At 46.6% G+C, this 24,472-nt stretch overlaps 1 protein-coding gene across 1 annotated transcript in view; it reads right to left on the minus strand.

Moving 5' to 3' along the window:
- Positions 1-14,456, minus strand: part of WNT7B (Wnt family member 7B) — a 119,484-nt gene extending 105,028 nt beyond the window's left edge. The window contains exon 1 of the mRNA XM_081913374.1: positions 12,589-14,456. Within this exon, the coding sequence (XP_081769500.1) occupies positions 12,589-12,659 (71 nt within the window). The 5' untranslated portion in view covers positions 12,660-14,456. The remainder of the gene's footprint in view (positions 1-12,588) is intronic.
- Positions 14,457-24,472: the final 10,016 nt, after the last annotated feature.

Genomic DNA, 24,472 nt, shown 5'->3' on the forward strand with positions numbered 1-24,472 from the left:
GCTCCGAAAGGAAGGAAGCGTCATCCCTCGTGCCTTTGAATACCATCGGTCTCTGCAATCCTAGACTCGGGAAGATCCCTGCTCTCGGTGGTTTCACGAGGTGTGCCCGCTATAACACTGAAATGAAATTTGTCAAGGATCCTCCTGTAATTCCCCACTCCCCCACAAACCGTTGAAAGCTCTTTCCTCTTTATTCATGGCACTATATAAAGAGGTGCGTGAACTGCCCCTCAAGCAGAAAGATTAGATAAAAACAGAATTTTGGGGAACAGGACAGCTGCAGAGATCGACTCCCTCCGTAGTAAAGCGTGGGGGTCTTGCCTATTGTGTCTCCATATAATGGTCAGAGTTCAGAGAGCTTCGTTTACATTCCCCTGTTATAACCCTTACAACAACCCTGCGAGGTAGCAGGTCTCTCAGAAATCTCTCCTTCTGAGCTGAGGTTGTGGCACCAGGTTCCTGGCACCGGGGGAAATCCCTCTTCCAGGGACTCCTCATTCGCAGCTCACAGGGCGAGCCTCTCCGTTCCGACTGCGGAATAAGCCTCATGCAGCTCCACGGGGCTTTCTCCTAGGTGAGTGCGGTGGAGTCGTTAGTGCTGGACGAGGACCGAGTGAATGAAGGACTAGGTGGACCAGAATCAGTCACGAAACGCGGGGCTGGAAGCCACGACCCTGAGACTCCTGCTCCAGCTGCTGAGCTCTGCCTCAGTCACAGCAGCCTCTCAGCCTCAGCTCCCTCGCAGGGCTATTGTAAGGATATAACAATATTGTAAGGAGGAGACCTAGACCCGACTCCCTGAGCTCCTTGCAGGAAAGGGGGGATGTAAATGGAGTGGATGCGAAAGTATTTGGACTGCAGCCAGCCTTCCTCTCTTGGACAAAACCCGGCTCTATCCCTCTACGGCCAGAGGAAAGCTGATGCCCAGAACTGCCTTTCCTCCATTTCTGAACTCCCCATTTTGATTCCTGGGCGGGGCGCGCGATGCACGACCACCACAAATGGAGCGAGTGACATATCCCCGTGGACAACGGCTTCTGGCGACCCTCCCGGAGGGTTTTTAGCTGGTCGTTTGAATCCGGGACTCGGTCAGGACACCTGGCCGCCGTCAAAGCGGGAGTAAAACCTGAACACTCTTTAATTCTAACCTCTCCCGACATAAGTGAATCTCCCAGGGGGCGAAATGTTAATTATTATTCTCTCTCCAAGCAGAAAGATTAAATTTCGTCTCGTCTGTCAGTGATTCCCCTCACCACCCAGAAACGGGATAAGGGGTGTGTGCATATTTGCAAATATCGAGAAAGGTGGAAGGGACATCAGCCGTCGCTTCCCAACGGGCAGGGAAGGCAGTTTGGTACCTGAAGAGGGAGCTCAGCAGCCCCGCCCAAGGAGTTACTTGCCCCTTCTAAATCCCATGGAGACTATTTTTAATAGTTGCAAGGTACTTTGAATGAACTCAGATCCATCCTAAATGCCCCTTGCACCATCAAGGTCCTGTGCACTCTCACTTGAAACGGAGCTGGAACGGGGCTGACTTCCCATTGCTGGCATAGGATCGGACCACGAAGCTGTAATTCCAAGCATGCTTATTAAGAAACGTCGCCTTGGCCTCGGCCAAACTGGCTGCAGAGCAAACGCGTCAAAGCTCCAGCTGAACAATGAATTCACACGATCCTTACCGTCCTCCCTTCCTCCAGAGATCTCGGGGCAATCTGCAGGGGTCCGCCCTCCACAAAATACAATTGTTGCACAATTTTAGAAATTTCAGTAAAAAAAAAGTCAAAAATACCAGTAGCTTTTGATGAGTGGTGGGGACTGGCTTACGGTAAGTAAGTTTTATGGTGGGGGAGCTAGAATTAAGGACCTCTTCCCCCACTCCAAGTGACGCGCAACCCGATCCTATGGAACTTTGGCTTGGAAGAGAACTCCATGCCAAATCAGCAGGATTAGGCTTACTCGGAGGTAAATTCTACTGACTTTAATGGGACTTTCAATTGAATAAGAATTTAGGAAGAGGAACAAACTCTCCTCCTCCCGCACAGGCACACAATTAGACCAAATCACACCAAATCACTGATCTGTTGCTTTCTTTAAAGAGAAAAACAAATGTCGGGAACACTTCGATTTTATGACAGCAGACATGCGGTAAGTTGAAGTGTCCTGTTTTAGCGGCAGAATTCTCTTCAAAGACTTGACAATGAGAGAGACCGATTTCGTGGCAGTCCTTTAGTACTAGAAAGTGAAAGTCTCGTTTCCACAGAAATGACAGGGGCAGAGGGAGCGTGTATCTGACATGCTGGTGCGATGAGCTGATACCGTTCAGACGAGCGAACAGATTTGTACATATGGGATCCTAACGAGATCTGGAGCTGCGCTGCCAGGCGAAGCCGGCTGGAAGTTTTGTCCTGTTTGATGGACAAGGGGATCCGGAGACCGAGCCTCGGCCCTCAACAGATTCCCAGAGCAATATTCAAAAATATGTTCTTGTGTCACCTTCCGAAAGCAAGCTTACATTCTGCGTTTTGTTACTATTTTGGCATAGCCCTGAATGTGTGCAAGGGAACGCAACGAAATCTATTTTAGAAAGAAAACCTCAGGTGGCTCCTGTGGGTGTGGGTGGGTGTAAGTCTTTTTAAGGTAATAATACTAATACTACTAATAATAATAATAATCCGCATTGATCTGCCTAGTAATATTTATAAGCCTGTATCGTCAGGCTGTCATTCTAGACTAACTTGCCTGGGAGAAATCCCTGAGTAGGGACTATACTCCTGTATAGACAGTGTCAGCCTGAAAGGTGAAGTGCCGCTGTTGAAAACTGTTGAGATCTCTTGAGTGCTGCGACGGAAAAGAAGAGATACAATTTCGTTGGTGAATTGTAAGGCGTTGCTCCCAGTTTAAATGATGCACCTTGTGATTTACCCAAATTCCCACCAAGGCGGGCCAGGCGTGGAGCAGGTGGGCGAGAGAATAACCAAAAGTGGCGCCTCCCCCTCTCCTCCCCCCAGCCCAGTTCATTTGGTTCATCCTGTCTCTAGGGCTGCAGTATTTCAACCTGTGTAAGTTATTCCCAGGGCAGAAGGACGCGCGTCTATTGTATCTGGAGTCAGTCGGTCTGGAGTTAAGAGCAGAGGGGCTGCACCGGGCCCCCTGTCCTTCGCCCCTCGTCTACTTCACCATCGCTCCCTTCCCATTCAGAACCGAATAGTGACGTGTTTCACTCCGGATTGTTGTTCACAGTGCTATTCAGGGATTCCGAAAAGGAGTATCCTGGGGATGCAGCAGCCAATGGGAAATCAGAGTTTTTACTGCCCGTCTCTCTCTCTCTCTCTCTCTCTCTCTCTCTCTTTCTCTCTCTCTCACACACACACACACACACACACACACACAGAGCGCTGTGAAATATCTAGAGTTCATATAACAGAAAACCGCGCGCGTGTGTGTAGGACTGAATATAGTTCTCTCTCAGAGAGAGCCAGAGAGAGAGAGAGAGCGCTATATTCTCTTATACACACACACGGCTACCTGTCAGTATCTTATACACTCCGAATCTGTCCCTGCGCTGAAGATCCTGGTCTTCCATTCGGGACATCACCCCGCCAAATCTGGAGTTTGGGCAGCTGCCGCTCATCCAGGAAGACCGCCTGGCTAACTACTGTCATTCAGCTCCTAGCAGGAGTATTTTCATAGAAAGGGAAGCCGCAGCAGAAACCTTTTATTATCACTGTTACTATTACTATTACTATTATTATTATTATTATTTCCATTCTATTATTATTATTATTATTATTATTATTATTATTATTATTACTATTACTATTATTATTTCTATTCTATTTCTAAAAAGCGTGGGGGGGTATCTATACTCCCCCTGGGGCTGCATTTAGCTCTTGTTCATCAGATGATGAGCAGGGAGTAAATCCTGCTCAGTTCGCCTACAGCCCCGTTCCCTCCTAAGAACAGGTCACACAGCCAGCCAGGACCTCCCTCCTGCCCTGGCCCCTAGGGGGCTTTGGAGGGAATGGCCTTGCAAGCCGACTTGAACCCACTATATTATTATTGGCATTGGCATTGGTATTATTTTATTAAAATTTCTATACCGCCATTCATTCGAAGATCACAGGGAAGTTTCTAATATAAAAAACATCGAAAATACATACCATAATAACAAACAAAAACAACAACTCCCCCTTTCCAGGGAGATGACAATCTGAGCATCGCAACGGCGGTGGGCAAAGAGAGACAGAGGAAGGAGAGCGGAAGCGCAGAGCCTGAAACTGGTTTTGTATCCTTCTGAATCTGACTTTCCTCCTCCAAAGCCAACAGGCTGACCCAGGAAATGGAGTGTTTAATAGAGCGGGTTTAACAGCGCGATTTGTATTCTTATTTGTGGGAAATACGACTGGGTTCAAGGGAAGGATGCGGAGGCTGAAGTCACTGGGAAGTAAGGCTCTCTGACCCGCCGCCCCAAGATCCACCAGGATTTACTGTTGAGTAAAAGATGAGAGGCTCGGGTTGCGCGACCGTGGGCTGGAGCCGGGAAGGTTCATAGAAACCACCATCGCAATATGGAGCTAATATTTCAGAGTTGCTGTAAGGAAAACGGAGGCAGTGTGGTGGAGTACTTTAGGGGTGCTAAAGACCAGCAAAGAATCCCTCCTTAAAAGCTACCTTTTCCATAAAACTGAGTTTGGGAAGGGGCAACGACTTTTCTCCGTCCTCATCCCACACTACTCTGACTTCTCCTTTCCCTTATCTCTTCCAATACCATTTAGATTGTAATTTCTTCATGGCGGGGGCCTATTTTGCACCTTGATGGAATTGTACACTATGTGTAATATAATAATAATAATAATAATAATAATAATAATAATAATAATAATAATAATATCAGTTAATGAAATAAAGATCTTATTTTATAAATATTTTATAAAATAGGAGAGATCTTGAATTCATTCATCCCTAACCTTGTTATTTTGGTGGTGTTCTCCATCTCCACCACAGCTGAAGGTCGAGATTGAACGCTATCTTCATCTTCACTAAGTCCAAAAATATGGACCCAAATTATGGCCAAAATACAAAACTCACCCATACCTAAAACACACACTTCATTCTGCAAATCAAGGATAGAGGTGGGGGTGGAGTGTGGACTAAACAGGAGGATGGAGAAGAGAGAGAGAGAGATTTGAAAGCCAGGCTGCTGCATGATCATTTCTCCCTCTCCGTTTTTTGTACAGGGGGAAAAACTGGTAGAGGGAGGGAGGGAGGGAGGGAGGGAGGGAGGGAGAGAGAGAGAGAGAGAGAGAGAGAGAGAGAGAAGGAAAGAAAGAAGAAGAGGTATCACTGCATTCAAAAGGATATGATTTCACGGGGGTGGGGAGAATTAGTCTTTCCAAGGCTCGATGAAAGAGGGAATAATTGCCTCTCCCCCCAGTCTAGCCTCCGAGCAGCCCGAGTCAATTACACCCGCTATTGTTTAGGGAAAGTGAAGGATCTTCCTCTCTCTCCTAGGCTTGCTGAAGGATCTAGTGCTCTCTCGCTCTCTCTCTTTTCTGGTTATTATTTTTTATTACCGTACATTTGCAGTTGCAGACTAAAGAGGAGGTCATCATTCATCAGTCTTCACCTGTCTGGGGCTCTGAATCGCCCTCTCAGTCTCACCTGCGTCCTTTGCAAGGAGGACGACACAAGGAAGCCTGCTCTCCTTTCTCTAGACTGCCGCGTGCCCCGCTTTCCTCCTTTGCTCCCCAACCCAAAACGAGGGATTACAACAGGGGCAAGGAACGAAGCTAGGAGAGAGAGATTTTTCTCTGACTCGCAAACTGTTCTTCCCAACTCGCCAGTAAGTTTCTGCAGCGGCTGCCTCCTGCTTTCTGAAGGTGCCCCGTCGCCTTCCCTGCTCCCTCTGGAATCCGCTTTCCACAGTGGGATTTCAAATATGCCAAGCCAGGCTGCGTGCGTGTCGCACAATACACTTCCTAGGGAATGACTGCAGCTCTTGGCTGATTCACACAAGCTTGATCCTTAAGTGATGCACATCAGGTAATGCACGTGTCAATTTGCATTGCACATATAAATCCCGGGAGAAAGCTTTTATCACCTGCCAGCATCGTTGCCAGTTCTCCATTTAGCTAAAAGAGGGCAAGGGCAGGTGCAGGTGCATCACTTGGTTTTTCCTTTAAATGGTGACTGCACCATGGCAGGTAGCAGAGAGCACTGTAATGAATTGGTTTTTGGAAAAACCATTTTCTTGGAAGCCATGTGGGCCTTTTTTCACACTTGCAAGTCACCACGATGTTGCAGTCAAATAAATCAAGGACCAGTTTACACATTGCATGCTCAGGTTACTATAAGATTGACTGATGAATACGTGAATTAAACTTCACAGAGATAACTTTCTATTCACCTCAAACTTCATGCTTATCAGTGGATACAGTTCACACATTCAGTTTCCAATAATCAATCAAGTGTTGTGCTTGCTAGTTTGGACCAATTTTCCAATTGTCACCTGTTTGGGTGTGGTGTGACCCTCTATATTTTTCATTATTATTGATCTATGCTCTTCTTTAGTGCAGCATATTCTCCTTGCATGTTTCTCCCATGTATCTCCCTCATCTACAGTGACCACTGCACTGCCTATGGCTCAATTTTCCGCTTAAATGGTGGAAATCCCACCAGGTAGCTGCCTGGGCTCATGACATTTTTCACTCTCTGAGCACCAGACTCTCCTCCCCTCCTTCCTCTAATTACAGATACATGGGAACAAGTTGTAGTGAGAAAAATGAGTTTTGCACATGTTTCAGTGCCATTAGTTGACATGTTTGAGTGCTAAGTCTGTGTGATTCACATTAAGGTTCAGTTCAGTGTGCTGGTCCTCTGTATCATCCTTCTAAATGCTGGAGAAAAATTTGCCATCCAGTCAGTAGTTCAGATAAGATGCAAACAGGTAGTAAATGCATTTCTTCTCTGCTTGAGCACCCTTGTCAAATGGTTATATCACATGCACACATATGCGTTGGGAAAGTCGTCATCTGCAATCATAGAATCATAGAATTGTAAAGTTTGAAGGGACCATGAGGGTCACATAGTCCACCTGCAATGTAGGAATCTTTTGCCCAATGTCGGGTTTGAACCCACATCCCCTGAGTTCAAGAGACTCATCCCACCCCATGAAACTCTATCTGGATTCATTAGGAGCAACTACTTGCAGGCAGAAGCTACAGTAAATAGTTGGGATGAACTCCCTGAAACGGAAGAAAACAGAGGTGTGAGGGGGGAGACCTTGCTGTCTGGCTTTGTAATTCTTGGAAAATCCAGATTTCTGGACACACATCTCAACTTAGAAGCCAAATAGAAAGCTACAAGTGTGTCCCAATGTGTCAGCAATATGACTGATCATATTGATACTAGGAGAGGATATATTGATTGTATATTATCCTTCCTCATTCACGCTAGTGAGCTGGTAGCAGAGCACATTCCCCTCTGTATTGCAGGAAGCTAGTTGGTAGATTCATTTGAATCTCTTGAGTTAAGCAATCCAGTCTGGCTTGTCCAGATTGGATTTGTTCCTGGTAAATCCCCTTTGTTCCCTCTTAAAAAGAATAAAGACACAACAGGCTTCTTATAAAAGTAACCAGAAGTTTACTTACATTCAGTTCACATTATGATCCTGAAGGCAAGCTTTAGCTTGTAGTTACAGAAGAGAGTGTGGGTTTATCCCATATGGGGGTTGAGCCCATGTGCTGCTGGCTGAGAGCCAGCAGACAGCAAAAGCATCAAGAGAAGCATCAAGAGAGAGGGAGAGGGAAGATGGCTGCATGAACAGCCCTTTTACGGGGTCTCCCAGGGTCATACCCATCTACCTGGTCACACGCAGGGGGAGGATGCTCCAGACCAGGTGTCACAAGAAGTCCTTCTGGCTGGAGTAACATCCTCCTGTGTGTTCACTCTGGGCAAACAGGAAATGTTGTATTTGACTGCTTTCTGTTACATCCCATATAATTGACATAGATTTGGTAAGGCATTTTGAGAATTATCATGCAAATGCTAAATATAAACTTTCAGAAAACAAAAAAGGGAATCCATTCACATTCAGCTGCAATTCATCAAAGGCTGGCCAGTCCTGAGATGTGCAGACATGTGTGAACTGTCTCTTAGCCCCCTAAAACAAAAAGAAGAGAGTCCTGGAACCCTTGAGATGCTGGTAGCATCCCTAGGCAAAGAGGCTAAAGGTAAAGGTAAAGGTACCCCTGCCCGTACGGGCCAGTCTTGACAGACTCTGGGGTTGTGTGCCCATCTCACTTAAGAGGCCAGGGGCCAGCGCTGTCCGGAGACACTTCCGGGTCACATGGCCAGTGTGACATCGCTGCTCTGGCGAGCCAGAGCTGCACACGGAAACGCCGTTTACCTTCCCGCTGGTAAGCGTTCCCTATTTATCTACTTGCACCCAGAGGTGCTTTCGAACTGCTAGGTTGGCAGGCGCTGGGACCGAGCAGCGGGAGCGCACCCCGCCGCAGGGATTCGAACCGCCGACCTTTCGATCAGCAAGTCCTAGGCGCTGAGGCTTTAACCCACAGCGCCACCTGTGTCCCGGCAAAGAGGCTACTTCAACATAAATGTATCTGATGCAGCAGGATGAAGATGAGTAAGAAAGAGTTAGTTTATCTGGTTACTGCAAGAACATACTTTTGCAGTTGGCCCTGAACTGTTCATAAGTCGCTTTCATCTCTTTGATTATACAATACACAAACTAACCACCACCAGCTCTTAAATGTGCCACTTAAATGCTGCACTTTGCTAAAGAACAATAACACAATCTCAGAGGAAAAAAGCAACCCTGTGCTTAAACATCTCAGCATCTTATTTGGAAACAGGGCTGGCTCACAGATATTCATCACTTAATGACTGCATCATTGGGGGAGGGCTTCACTTGCAGGTGCCAGTGATCTATCACAGGAATAATGCCATATAGGACCTTCATATCTCCTAAAAAAACAAATACACAAGAGCAGTATCAGGAAGTGCAGAACAATGGATATTCGTGAATGTGTGGACTAGTCCCTACAGCACCAAGGAACAGACACAAAGTTAAAGAGAAACACATTTATGCACAGGAAAACGCTTTTCATCAGTGACATAGTCTAATGCACCTGAAGTTAATCCCATTTATCTCAATCAAATTTATTCCAAAGTATGAAACATTCCCAGTGTAAGCACAGGGCAGGCTTGGATGTACATCCATTTGAAATAATTGTGACTTGCTTCTGCTAAACAGTGTGATAGAGTTTACGGCAGGGTCGGCTGTTGTGTGGCCTCTAGATACCACTGCTCCCATAATGCTATCTGAGCGGAAAACAATGATGTGGCAGGAACCCCACAAGACACAGAGACCTTTGGTTAAAACTTACGTTCAATACAAACAAACCAGTGACTGAGAGCAAAATATGACAGAGGATGTGTGGGACGTTTTTCCTCTTTCCTAATACTAGAACTTAGGTCATCCTATGAAACTGATTAGCAGGAGATTCAGGATAGACAGCATTTAATGCAGGTATGGAATGCATTGCCAGAGCCAGAAAATGCAATGACAGCCACTGACTTAGGTGGTCTCAAAGGAGTCTAGGCACATAATGGCTACTAGTCATGATGGCAAAAGGAAGCCTTCAGGCTCGAGGGCCTTTGGATACCATTTGCTGGGAACCTCAATGACAGATGGCGGATGCCTTCGTGTCCTGCATGTGAGCTCTCCGAGGTGAGGTATCTGGTTAACCACTGTGGGAGAAGAGGATGATGAGCTAGGTCCACCTGGAATTTCTCTCTCTTGTATTAGGTGCACTTTGACATGGTGGCAGCAAGAGATGAACCTTTGTCCAATATGAAAAGAACTGGTTCCTGTGTGCATGTTGGGCACTGGTTGGCTGCAACATCAGATGTGCTGCACATGTGGAATGGCTCCTCCCAAATCATAGGTGGAACCTATAGATGCCTGGGATGTTTCCATAGGATGCGTTCACACATTCTGCTAGGGCCATGGTCTGAACATGAATTACTCCACAAAATCAAATCACCAGAGGCATTTTGTGATTCAGCCCTTCCTAAAACTCTGTGTGAAAGTGACAGACTTTCAGAGAAGCCACAGTCCCTCTTTGCAGTCCAGCACACACACATTCTTAGGTGTAAGCCTCACTGAACTTACTCGAGGCGAGAAATAGCTACAGCCCTATGTACGCTGGCAAGTTGAAACCCACATTTACTAGGAAATAAAGGCCACTGAGTTAAGCAGGGCTCCTTCCCGACTCCAGCAACTGTGCTCAGGGTTCAGGTCCTGTACATTTACTTCAATGTGTACAGGACCTCAACCCTGTTCCATGCCTGCTTTAACCCTCTTCAATGTGGCATAAATGAGCAGAAGATCAGGGCTGCAAGCTTCCAAGCCCCGACTCCCCAAGCAAGGTTACTCATCTCAAGGAGGTCCTGCAAGAGAAATATGTACTTGGTGGCCTCTATCGCAGGGGCTAGTGCTCGGGAGAGAGCCCGACAGCGAGACTTCACCCTCAGCGCATACGACGGCAGGGTCTGATGGTTGTCAGTCGGGAAGGAGGTTCCGGGTTCGAATCCCGACTCCGCCTTGAAGCGGCTCTGACTAAACGGCTAGTCCAGGACCTCTCAAACTCGGGCCTTCAGCTGTTGTTGGACTACAACTCCCATTATCCCTGGCTAGCAGGACTAGTCCCTGGGCCCACGCGCCCGGCCCCGCACCTGACTGCACCATTCTACCTTGCAGGGTTGGTGCCAAGCTGCCTGGGGCTTCCCTAAAGCACCTGCTCCAGTCTGCCAGCCCGACTGCGCCTTCGCGCAGCAAGCGCCCCCCCCCCCTCCTGCCCCTCGCCCGGCCCATTGGCAGGTGAAGCTTCAAAGGGTCAGGATTGCAGCTCCGCACTCACTCTGTGCATTTTGGACCAAAAGAGAGAGCGAGAGAGCGAGAGAGGGGGGGAGGAATAATCCCGCAGCTATGCAAAAGGAGGGGGGCGGAATAAAAGGCAGGGATCTTTAACGTGCGGTTCAACAGGTAGAAACTCGGCTGGAGCAAAGGAATGTGGAAATACAACTCGCGGCAGGCAGGCAGGCCGCCTCGCGCGACACGCAGGAGGGAGGGAGGCAGGCGGGCAGGGCCAGCAGACCGGCCGGCCTGGTCTGCGGAAGGAAAGCCCCTGCCTCTGCCCCCCCAGGCCGCCCCCCCTGCTCTGCCCTGCAGCCCGCTGCCCCCTCCAGGCGCCCAGCAGGTGCCTTGGTCCCGTCTCGGGGAGGGCGAGGAAGCGACCCTGGCGCGGTGGCTCGAGGGAGGCCGCCTCCGCACCCCTCTCTCCTGGGGACGAGGGATGCTTGGGAGGGTCGCTGGGGCCCGGCTAGCAACTGGGAGCTGACGCCCCCCCCCCCAATGCAAACACACACATCCCTTCCACGGATTTTAATTGTGGGAGGAGGGAGACAGGATCGCACTCTCAGAAGCTTCCTTACACCCACCTCTCCGCTTCCGAGGTTACATTGCTTCCCAGGAAATGGGCTCGGGGATCTGGCGCTGGGCGCAGCCGGATCCTGCTCACGGGGAGGTAGTCTTGCTGATCGTCGGGTCCGCAGGGAAGCAGCGATCCTACGCCCTCGCTCTCTCTGGGGCAGGATGGACCCGCTCCGGATTCCGCGGGAGCTCCCGACCTTAGGCTGCGCTTCCCAAGCACGTTTCCGAAGGAGGAAGGCGAGCTTCGGGTCAGGAGTTAACCCCTGCGAGCCTGCAGCCTCGGCAGCTGGACCCTAGCTCTGCGTTCGTGGAAAGGGAGACCCGCTGGGGTCAGCTGCCGCCTTTCCTCCCCAGTCAGCGTGCTCAGGAGGCTGCAGCGATCCTGTGCACCTTTACTCAGAAGTAAGTCTTGCCGAGTTCCAAAGGAAACGCAAGCTTCTTCTTTATGGTCTCACCCACAGTGTCTGCCTTTACTCTGAAGAAAGTTCCTCTCATTGCAATGGCGTTTATTTCTAAGTAAATCTGTACTTGGAATTGCAGCCTGAAGGATGTGTTGCTGGGTTATTTTTTTTAAAAAAAACAAAACCACAGTTATTCAATCCCTCTTTGTCCTACACCAGTTAACAAACGAAACAACAATATGTAAAATGTCCCTTTTTGCAGACTCAGGCACGTAGACCAGACAGTGCGCGACGGAGCAACGTTTTGCAAATTGCTGTGCTCACATGACCAGCGCCTCCAAACTGGTGGGAGGGAGGAAGAAATCGATAATTCTCTTAGCTGACCGACGCGCGGCTTGGCTTCACAAGCCCTTTCTCTCTCTAAAGGCGAGCTCAGGCCAGGCTGGGACAGGCAGCAGACATCCAGGTCCCGCCACCCCTCCAGAGAGCTCATATTTGGTGCCCGAAAACCTGCCTGCGAGTTTGCAGCAACCCGTTTCCAGAAGCGGTGCAAAGAAGGGCTATGACTTAACCAACAAAAAGCAATATGTGGCATTGTTGACACACAACTTCAGAAACCTCTCCTCGGATCGCGACACCCCCCTCGCCGCCGCCCCCCGGTCTCGTACTCACCCTAGTTTGACACAGATGACTCCGAAGCAGAGAAACACGTAGAAAATCCACTTTCGGAAGTTTCTGTGCATGATCTAGGAGGGCATGGAGTGAGCCATATAATATAAAATTGTGCGGGGGGAGGGGGCCGAGAGAGCGGAGCGGTCGCAAAAGGGATCTTTGCCGATTAAATCCCAGCGGCAGGAACCCTTCGGGGGATTCCTCCAGAGACCCGGCCGGGGGGCACCAAGGCAGCCTTCAAACGATCGGCTCCCCCTGCGACCATGGGGGCCAAAAAACAACAAAGGGGGAAGAGAGAGAGAAGGGCTTTTGCATTTTTTTTAATTGCAAAAAGCAACCACATCGAGGATCGCGAGGGGAGTCTCCTGGAGAGGAGAGCAGGCGTCGCGGGGGATCGACTGCCTCGCCGCAGCCTGGAAGTTCAATGCGTTTCTACTTGTTCTGACTTCTCCAGGTAGCACCACGTATCTTGCGATCTGTAGCTGCAGGTAGGAGGAGGATCTCTCGCTCTCTCGCTCTCTCGCACACACACTTCGCGCGCGCACCTCCTCTGCTGCCTTTTGCATTTCCAACGCTCATCTCTCCAGTTCCACACACAAAATAAAGGGGAGGGGGATTCACAGATAATTATAGGGTCTGCAAACGAAGCATTTGTCTTCGGCAAACTTACACTTACACACACACACACACACGCCCTCTTGAGCAGACATAGTAACATTAAAAACAAGCTAAAAACTAATCCTGGGTCTGTAATCCGATTAAAACCCAAACGTGCATCCCGATCCGTAGAAGGAAGTCCCACTGCTTTTATTTTATTTATTAAATTTGTATACCGCCCTTCATCCGAAGAGCTCACAGCATAAAAATACACAAAATGCATAATAAAAAATAAGAGCAAGAACAAACTCCCCCTCCCACAAACTCATTTAAAATGATATAGGATGTTAATCAGGCCAGAGCTTGCGGGAAGAGGATGGTTTTCGCCTGGCGCCTAAAGGAAGGCGGTGTATTCCTGCAATCCGGGGCAGACCTACCTGTTAACACTGAGCTTGGGGAGGCTTGCTACTGAGTGAACATAGGAATGGGTTATTCAATCGAACAGCATAGTTATATACATGGGAAGTGACTTTTAAAAAACCTGATTAAATTTACATATTTTTCATATGCAAATTCCATCAGTAAAAACACTTAGGATGGGAGAAGACTTCCTTTGGTTTTAGAACCTTAACGAGGCCATTTTTCTCAGGGTCATCACAAGAGTAAATAAATCATAGTCAATAAAGCATAATTATTATAGAGATGTATTAACCAATTAAATGTGTATCCGGTGGAAATCAACTTAACAAATCCACTTTCAAAGCAATGGATGTGCAGGTCACAGTAGTCTTTGCAGGCTTGTGGGAGGCAGTGGGCACTTTGAAGATGGCACCTAATGCCCACCATTTTGTGGGCTATCCAGAAAGAGCAACCAAGTCCAACATTTCCTGTTTGCTAGATGGGCGTTCAGAGGAATGTGGGGCCAACAGGGAGGACTTCCTGTCAAACCTGTGGGAGCAGCTTCCCTCTGGATGCGGCCAGGTAGAGATGGGCATCACTCATAAAAGGCTAGTGATGTCGCCCCCCCTCTCCCTCACTCTCTTGCCTCTTCCCCTGCGTCCTGCAATCTAGTCTGATCTCTCTTACCTCATCCATAGTTCAGACTTCACTTTAATCTAAACTGCAATATGTACCTGTCACTGCAACCTAAGCCTGCCACCAGATTGCTACTGAATGTGAACTTTGAATAAACTCTATTTTATTCTAAGAAGACTGTTTTGTACTGTTATTGTTTTAAGTGGGATAAAAGGGGGGAAATACCAGGAAGAATCCTGGCTGCACCAAGGCATCCTGGTTGCTTCATAAAAAAGGCTGAAACCAGCTGAATCAACAGCTTCCTATCGTGCTGCAAAGGGATGCACTCTGCTGTACTCACAAACTTGAGCAAGGAAGGATAATATCTGATATATCCTCTCCTACCTTCCATACACATCCCTACACATTTTTGTAAGTATGTGTATTAAAAATAGTTTGAGAAATCCACTGCCTAGTTAATCAGAGCATCTTTTTATTTCCTCATGATGTTATTTATTGATCAATTAATTAATTAACAATTGCCTACATTGTGTAACCCTATTTACAGGCAACTCTCAAGCTGTGTGTTTGATGCACGAGTGCCCATGCATGTGTGCGCTGCATTTGGCACCAGAAGGGGGGGGGAGGAATGGAGATGGTCAGGCCAATGTGCAAAGTGACCCAGAACGTAACCCACATGTAAATGGGGGGGGGGTCCCTGTATTAACTTAACAGAATAAGAGGGACCCAGCATGGCAATAGAAAGCTGACCTCCTGCAGCCAGCCTTGCAAGTTCAGATTTGTAGAATGTAGTGTGTGTGTGTGTGTGTGTGTGTGTGTGTGTGTGTGTGTGTATACCTGCCTGCCTGCCTGCCTGCCTGCCTGCTTACCCTAAGCAGTTGCCCTACCTGTTGATAGTACTTAATGCTGCTTCCCTTCCCACTGCTCTGGAGTGCAATATGGGGGAGCCAGTCAAAATACTTGTTTTATACAAATAACAGCCTGCTTCATTGATTAATCAGGGGTCCACCTTTCAAATTAATCCAAAAGGTTATGATAAATTAACTGCTGCTTTAAATCCTCTTCTTTTTCTTCAAACCTTGGAATAGTATTTTTTTCAATAACTATGTGTGAATGTGTATGCTTAGACTGTTTCTGTCTTCCTAATCTTTAAAAATCACAATCACCATGCTTGGGCCTAATAAAGGCATTACTTCATTAATATATATTCTAATGGCCCAACACACACAATGTTCACATCATAAATCTAGCATGGCCCATTCATATTTTGGCAGGAGTCTGCACTTACCAGCCTCACCTTCTGTCCATCTGTTCACACTTCAGTCCATTTTCTATAGAAATAGAATGAGGGCTGCTGTAAACCGTGACAATTCAAATTCTACACTGAGAAAAGCTGAATTAGGGAACCTGAGCAAATTTTAGTAATGCCTCTTACTTCAGTATCTGCTTGTCTGCAATGTTTTGTTGTTGCATAATCTGTTCTAGCTCTTGCTATCCAGGACCTCAGGCCAAAACTCAGCTTCCATCTTTCATCAACAAGAGCCCCTTGCTGTAGTTTCAGCATTCCCTGATATACACAGGTCCTTCCCTCACAATCACCTTGTCACAATCATGGGCATTTTGGTAACAAATAATCGAAACTGCAAATGCCCCCTTTCCAAAATGTCTACTATTTATGATTGCTATTCCTACAGCCTGTCTTACAACTGTTTCTGTCTTCCTAATCTTTAAAAATCATAATCATCATGCAACCTTCTGGCTCTCCTGTACATAGAATAAGTGGTATAGTAAAGTGATTCCACTAAACACACACCCCGACACACACACACACAATCCTTGCTCAGCACCTGTACAATGGCAGGAAAGGGATGGAAGGATTTGTGAGGGTCTACTCCACTTCTTCTCTTAGTGAGTGTGAGTATACCCAGAAGCAGGAAAGATCTGATGCCAGGGATAGCAGGGCTGTTGAGTGATGGCCACTCCATTCTTGTTAGGGACCAAATTTGGAAAGGGTTTGTGTGGAGAGTGGTTGCCCAGACCTGAGTCACCATCTTGGGGGCATAATCTTCTGCTAAGTCTCGCTCTTTGTCTTCTCTGCCCCCTTCCTTCCTTAGGAGACGAGAGTAGTGCTTAGCATGGGAAGCAGATGGGCAACACTGCTGACAATGGACTCATCCAGCGGTGCCAACTTGAATAAAATATTGGGGGACAGCATGGGTGTACAAGGGGCAGCTGCCCGCCTAAATCAAGCAAATAAATAAAAATACTTAACTGAAGCTTGGTTCTGCTCCCCCCCCCCAAATCCTGGCTATGTCCATGGGGAGCAGATATGCCCCATCCCGTAATTGAACATATGGCACAATTGGAATGGCAATGACCATTCAATTTGGAAGGGTGGCCCCCTCAAACATTTTATGGGGGTGAAGGGACCTCGTCTTTAGGAGTTGGCTCCAGGGCTCATCCACACTGTCTTTTAATGTGGACAGTAAGCATAACAGTCCTGTGCCACCATTAATTTTCTGTTATCCATACAGCATTCTCCTCCAAATCACTGCCTTCCCACACTTTCCCCTCCCTCAACCCCAGTTTTCTTATACCAGGGATATACCAAAAAGGAGAAAGCAGGGAGGGGGACAGGAAAGGAATGTGTTGGGAAGGCAGTGATTTGGAGGAGAACATCATACGGGACGCAAAGAATCCATGGAGGTATAGGAAGCTTACTATCTGCATTGATGATATGAATGAGCCTAATATTCCTCCTACCATCATTGCACATCAGGGCTAATAAAAAGGAGAGTCCACATTGCTGCTTTAGGAGGGCGGGGGGCTATTCCCCCTTTGAGCCCAAAGAGACTTTCATTGAGTTCTCCCCAGACCCCGACTGATCCAAATGCCACGGTGAGACTGAAAATGTGTGCTTCAACAAACAAACAAGTGATTGAGCCCTGAAACAGGATACATTACAGCAAAGTTTCAGATTTCCATCTCATTGGAATCAGGGTATATTAATACCATTCTTCAAATCTATGGTGCAACTGTGTACAGTTTTGGTCACAGTGCCTCATAAAAGATAGTGTAGAACTAGGAGCACAATTATTAATGGGTTGGAGCACCTCTCCTATGAGAGGAGGTTACAACTGTTTAGAAAAAGGGGGGTGTCTGTGGCGTGACACAACCATGGTGCATGTGTATGGCATGGAGACAGTTGGTAGGGAAAGTTTTACCCGTCTTTCATAAGGCTACAACCCAGGATCATCCAATGAAGTTGAGTGGTATCAGATTCAGGACAGACCAAAGGAAGTACTTCTTCACACAGCACCTTGCTAAACCAGGGAATTTGGCCTCCAGCCCTGGTGGCTTTGAAATGGGATTAGAAAAATTCATGGAGGATAAAGCTACTAGTCATGATAGCTCCAGTCTCCCTCCAGGATCAGAGGCACCATATCTCTGAAAACTAGTTGCTGGAAATCAACAGTGGGGGAGAGCTATGGTGCTCAGGTCCTTCTTAGAAGTTTCTGCAATGGGAAAACTAGAGAGGCCTGTGATTTGATCTAACAGGGCTGATCTCATGGCAGCTCTGCAGATGGGAGCTAGAACTTTGTGCTTCCCAAGCAATCTTCTAAACTCTACTGCTTGGCCCCTGTTTTGATGCTGCTGAAAAAGTTCAAAGAAAAGGTAATGGGAACTGTTGACTCAGGCAGAAGAAATGTAGTTTTTCATATAGAGCTTCCAGTTCTACCAGGCGGTTCAGCATTTCTTTCTCCCTGCTTCATGAGAATAGTACTGCTTTAATCCCCCTTTACAGCTGGGAAACTCAGTGACACTGGTTTGCTCAAGGCTATCCCAGAGTTGAGGAAAAAATGGTGCGTCATTCCAAATGCAAGCACAACTCTCTCTCCTAGAAACTACAATTATTCAAAGCTTTCTGCATATTTCTAACCCACTTCTCAACATTCCATCACACTCCAGTAAGACCAAGAAGCAGAACTTAGGGTGCGGCTATGTGGAATGGAAGCGGCGGGTCTCTGCAGAGTGTCCTGCTTGGTTTGCAGTGGCTCCCTCCAAGTTCCTTGCGGTGGAACACAACTGATGGAAGAAACCTGCTCCAGCAAGTGAGGAGACCGGGGGCAAGGACATGGGAATAGCCAGGGGGGCAGGTAAATCAGATAAATAAATAAAAATACTTAACTAACTGACCAGTTGTGTTGCAAATAGCCTGGTTCTGCTCCCCCCATTTATCCTGATCTAACCATACATAACTGATTCCTTGGGGTGTGCAATTCACATTGGGGAGCACATGCACACCTATTCTGGAAAGAAACAGTACAGTAGGCACTTTATATGTAGCAACACTGCACTACTCCCCCCCCCCAATTGTTGCCATTTCATGTTCATGTAACACTTCCTTGTAGCTATTCTGCTGCATCAGTTGTTCCTTTGGCCCCATTTTTTAAGCTGAAAAGAGCTTTTCCACCCTTAGATCTCATTGAGTAAGAGATTCTGTGGTGAACACAATAACATCATAGCACTATCAGGTGAGTTTATGTGATAACGTCACAGAAGGCAAATGAAATTATGGAAGACTTGCACTCGGTTGGGTGGGCTGAAAGTCTTGCTTCACACACCAATAAACACCCTCATGTGAAATGGCAACAATTTGCAAAAAAAGTAGTGCAGTGCTGTTACATATAAAGTGCCTACTGTACTGTTTCTTTCCAGAATAGGTATGCATGTGCTTGCATGTCTATATAAGAACAAATATGTCAAGCTGGCTTAGAGCAATGGTGCATTTAGTCTGATATGCCCTCTCCAGCAATGATGAAAATTCCCTCTGTGCTCAAGTCCTTGTCACTCAGTATCTTAGAAATTATTCTTCAGTTCCACCTTCCACACGTCTGTGGACTGTATTCCGCAGTCATATGAATACCATGATACTTTCCCAAACTTTACTCTTCTTCCTGACTGTGTGATGATACAGCCCATAAGGCACCAAATTGTTAGCTCCATTGTTGGGGCAGCATGGGGAGAATCCACAGGGAGGTCATTCCCATGGTACTTCTGCTAACTTAGGAATGATTCCTCAAGAGCCAAGCTGCAGTATCAGTAGATTCTTGAATAGCTCAGTCAGTAGAGCATGAGACTCTTAATCTCAGGGTTGTGGGTTTGAGACCCACATTGGGCAAAAGGTTCCTGCATCGCAGGGGGTTGGAAAACTGGCATATTAGAAAGAATAATCCTACGATGTGCTTCTACATATTGTGCTAGTTTTCTACAGTATGTGCAGGGAGAGTGTTCTTGCATTCAGTCCTGGAGCATTCAGATATACAATGTCTGAAGTGTTATGGGGAAGAATATGTGTAAATCTTTCCATTTATTGTTGCTCTCTGTGTTTGTAGGGGGAAGTGCTAGCATATTGTTCATGGTATTGTTCATGGGCCAGGGATGCGGGTGGCGCTGTGGGTTAAACCACAGAGCCTAGGACTTGCTGATCGAATCCCCGCGACGGGGTGAGCTCCCCTTGCTCGGTCCCTGCTCCTGCCCACCTAGCAGTTCGAAATCATGTCAAAGTGCAAGTAGATAAATAGGTACTGCTTTGGTGGGAAGGTAAACGGCATTTCCGTGCGCTGCTCTGGTTTGCCAGAAGCGGCTTAGTCATGCTGGCCACATGACCTCAGCCAATAAAGCGAGATGAGTGCCACAACCCCAGAGTCAGGCACGACTGGACCTAATGGTCAGGGGTCCCTTTACCTTTACCTTATCCTGATGGAGGGATACGAGTGGTGCTGTGGGTTAAACCACAGAGCCTAGGACTTGCCGATCAGAAGGTCGGCGGTTCGAATCCCCGCAATGACGGGGTGAGCTCCCGTTGCTCAGTCCCTGCTCCTGCCCACCTAGCAGTTCGAAAGCATGTCCAAGTGCAAGTAGATAAATAGGTACCACTCTGGTGGGAAGGTAAACGGCGTTTCCGTGCGTTGCTCTTGTTCGCCAGAAGTGGCTTAGTCATGCTGGCCACATGACCCGGAAGCTGTACGCCCGCTCCCTTGGCCAGTTAAGCGAGATGAGTGCCTCAACCCCAGAGTCAGGCATGACTGGACCTAATGGTCAGGGGTCCCTTTACATTTTATTGTTCAGGGTTGTAGCATCATGTCTGGTTATTACACAAATTTTTCAGCTCCTGTAAATTTAAATGTAGACAATTGGTAAAGGAAACCAGTAAATTGCAGAAGCTGAAAAACTAACCCACTACAAGGGAAGTGCAAGGGAAAACCACCGGAAGCCTCTCCAGGCAATGTATGGTGGACCTTTATGATGTTTGCTAATACATAGACTACTGGGGTGGGGGTGGGGAGGAAGATCTGAAGCATGGAGAGAGTTATTGAAAGTGTCGAGAGGCAACTTATCTTTAGTTTAGTGGCTTTGCCTGGGAAAAGCAGAGAGGAAAGCCCGGTCCTCCAAGGGATTTCTATACACAGTTTAAACTGCTGCTAATGCCTATAAGCGCCATATGCTGATCTCCACGGCCCCTTTGTATCCTTGAGGACATGGGCATGGATACCCAGAGAAGCTGGATAGCCCAGTTGGTTAGAGCACAGGGCTGGTAATGTCAAGGTTGCAGGTGTGACGGGACAGCTGCATAGTCCACGACTGGATGATCCTCAGGTGCCTCCCCACTTTATGATCCTGCAACCTTTGTTTGTTCAAGCTTTCTTGTGCTTTGCATAGAAGAAGCAGAGCAATTTGGTTGTTTTGTATACTTTTCTTAGCTTTACATATTCTATGGTATAAATGAGGAGAATTACTTAAAACAAAAGAAGGTGGCATTTCCTCCTGAAGTGTAAAAATATAGTATCATGACAACTGTAAGAAACCCATATTCACTAGTATGTCAATTACAAGAAACACATATCAGAACTTCAGTAGAAAAGAAGTAAAAAAATAGAGATGCCTTCTTTCATTATGGGACAGACATAAAATAAAACTGTCTATGAAAGTCTCTGTTCACTTTCAGAATGTAGTACAGATTTATGAAAATATGAGGAGAAAGGGGCTGTTTATGTATATCCATTTTAAATGAGAACAATAGATTGAACAGTAAAACCAAACACAAATTAGGAGGCATAAATCTTCCTTGGTCTGAATTTTATCAGATTCCATATTATTTGAATAATTTTTGAGATCAGATATGCAGCTAAGAAATATGACCAGTTTTAGAGAGAATTTAATGAGAAGCAGGTTCTACCCAAAGCTTGTAAAATATTGCAACACTATGAATGTGAATGTGATGGGGTAAAGCATTTTAAAATGGACCTAAGATGGGAGAGACAGTAGACCTATGGGGCAAATATGAGGACACTTTGGGAGAACTGTCCACTCCATTTCATGAAAGATGAAGAAAATTGCTGCAAGCTGTTAATGGGGTGAAATGTTACTCTGCTATCTATAAGTAAAATATGATCAAGAATTTCATTTCAAATGGTTGGAATTGTCAGACAATTAAAAGTGTTTTTACTGAAGGGCAGGGAAGCTATGGAGGAAGATTTAAAAATGCAATGGAAAAATGCTGAACTATAAAATACGTTTTGACCCACTGTTTTTTCTCCTAAAATATGACAACAGAATACCCCTTAAGGATAGAGAATTAATATGTGATTATTACAGCAATAGTTGCTTGATATAAAATAATGGTGGCAAATGGAAACACTATCTTTGAAGGAATTGCTAGATAATTTGTAGGAGTGTGCAATAAACAAACCAAAAAACCAAGCCCCACAAAATTATATAAAAGTCATAGAAGGCCAGTAAAAATGATATTGATTCATTTACAACTGGTGACATCTTATTCATTTTTATAATGAAGAGGTCACTAGCTTTTCTGGGCTCATGGTCCTATTTGCAAACCCAGGAAACTGTTCTGAGTACCACACATGCACCACAATCACACATAGTGCAGCCAGACATGTACCCTCAAAAAAGTCATTTTGAAGTGAACGGAATATGGTTTTCAAGGGGCAATTTCCTTCTCTCCCCAGCAATGACATCACCAATTCATCAATTGGTCTCCATTCCAGTTAGGCTTTTGAGAAGCTTCTTTGAACTGTAATTGGGACATGAGGGTGTTTTTTAAGGGGTTACGGCTGAGGAAAGGAACTTCCCCCTCATCACCTGCAACCCTCCCAATTACTCCCTCACATTGCAATTAGAGGGGGGATGGGACATTCTATTGGCTGAAATATATTTATTTTCCCCCTTCAAATCTAATTCCAGCAAGAGTCAAGAATGGGGAAGGGAGGGGACCCTGTGGATGTCAGGGAAGGCCTTTGCATCTGTGCCCATGGGCACCACACGGGCAACCCAGACTTTAATTCCAATCAGTTATAGACAGAAGCTTCCAGTTACTGTGACTTTATACATAACAGGCTGTAGCAGTACTGTAGTATGAATTCTCCAGAGTAAATGACTGTGTTTGTAAGCTGCCAGGACAACAGATCTGTACACTGTTGCCATGTGTGTACAGATCTGTTGTCTGTACAGATTAGTGGATTCTCTGGTCTTTGAGGTATTCTTAGGTTTCTGAGGTGACAGTGCCCAGGCAGGCAGTTTACTGAATCACACTGTTCACTTCTCTAGAGCTGGGATGGGGGCAGAAGAAGCAACCCATTCTTACTGGTTTCCTTTCAAGTTTGGAAACTGTGGGAAGCATGGCTGGTACCTGGAATCTCCCTTCTTATACCCATTTTAGACCATCCAAGGTTCTGCAATACAGACAAGTATATAAACAAAGGTCAGGAACAGGAATATTCAGGATGCAGGGCATTCTCTCAAGAGGACGTCCAATTACTGAGGAAAATCGAAAGAAATAACTTGAGAATATTAGAAGTAATTGAATCAAAATATTCCAGATTTGTTTGTTTGGTCATTCCCTTTTTCATAAAAACAAAGGGCTTCAATCCCTAATGATGCTGGAATCCTTAGGAATTAGATCTAATGTCAAGGACTGGCTGGATGCAGAGGAGTGGTGGAAGGCACCAGCTAGGGAACCCCAAGAGAACCCCCAGAGGAAGAAGGCTCAGAGCCAGAGGATTGGTGGGATGACAGTGAGTGGTCAGAGGGAGAAGAGGGGGCAGATAAGGAGGAGGAGGTGTCAGAAGCTGAAGATGCAACAGGGTTTAGTGAGCAGGAAGAGTCTGGGGCAGAGAGAAGCCCAGAATCAGAGGCAGGAGAGGAGGGAGGCCAGGAGACAGAGATGAGGCAGGCTGCTGAAGAAGCCAGGGAGTCTTCTCCTCCTGCTGCAACTGGGTCCCCTCCCCACTGGTCTCCCCAAACACAAAAGAAGAAGAAGAAGAAGAAGAGTTTGGATTTGACATCCCACTTTATCACTACCCGAAGGAGTCTCAAAGCGGCTCACATTCTCCTTTCCCTTCCTCCCCCACAACAAACACTCTGTGAGGTGAGTGGGCCTGAGAGACTTCAGAGAAGTGTGACTAGCCCAAGGTCACCCAGCAGCTGCAGGTGGAGGAGTGGGGAATCGAACCTGGTTCACCAGATTATGAGTCCACAGCTCTTAGCCACTACACCACAGGTGAAGAGGGCAGAGCAACATGGGACTAGATGAAAGAGCCTGAGATTGCGTGGGAAGGATCCAGGGGAGGAGGAGTATTACGGAGCAGAGGGAAGGGGGACCTTCAGTCCTCACAGCTGCCTCATTGGAGCAAGACCTTCTAAGAAGAGTTGCTGTGATCACGAGGCCTGCACTGTTTTGGTTGTTTTGAATAAAAAGTTAACTTCACTGACACTGGTGTTTTTTTATTGCTGACCTAATCCTGACTTCGGCTCCTGACATCCAATATAGAGCTTAAAGGTTAAGCTTCTTTACTTTATAAAGCACCATTGGACCTACTAATGGGCAATGGGTAGAATTTTAGAGAAGCGTGGGACTTAGGTCAATTAACTGATGAACACAAATGGAGCTCTTTATGTTCTAAACCCCACTTCATATCATTTTGGCTAAACTTCAGGAAGCCTCTAAAGGTGAGATGGCATGAGGCATTCCTACACCTTTCCAGAGTTAATGGCACTCTCTCAGCTTTATGCTGGAGAGGATGTGAGCTTAACGGTGCTTTCCTCCACATGTGGTGGGAGTGTCCACCAGTTAAAGATTTCTAGACTGTTTGCCATTATGGGGCAACATCTTGTACCTGAACCCTGTTAGCTCTGCTGTCAATGGAAAATGATATTAATTCAAATGTCAAGC

Source organism: Podarcis melisellensis, assembly GCF_964234715.1.
Source record: "Podarcis melisellensis genome assembly, chromosome: 5".
In the NCBI taxonomy this organism is placed as follows: Eukaryota; Metazoa; Chordata; class Lepidosauria; order Squamata; family Lacertidae; genus Podarcis; species Podarcis melisellensis.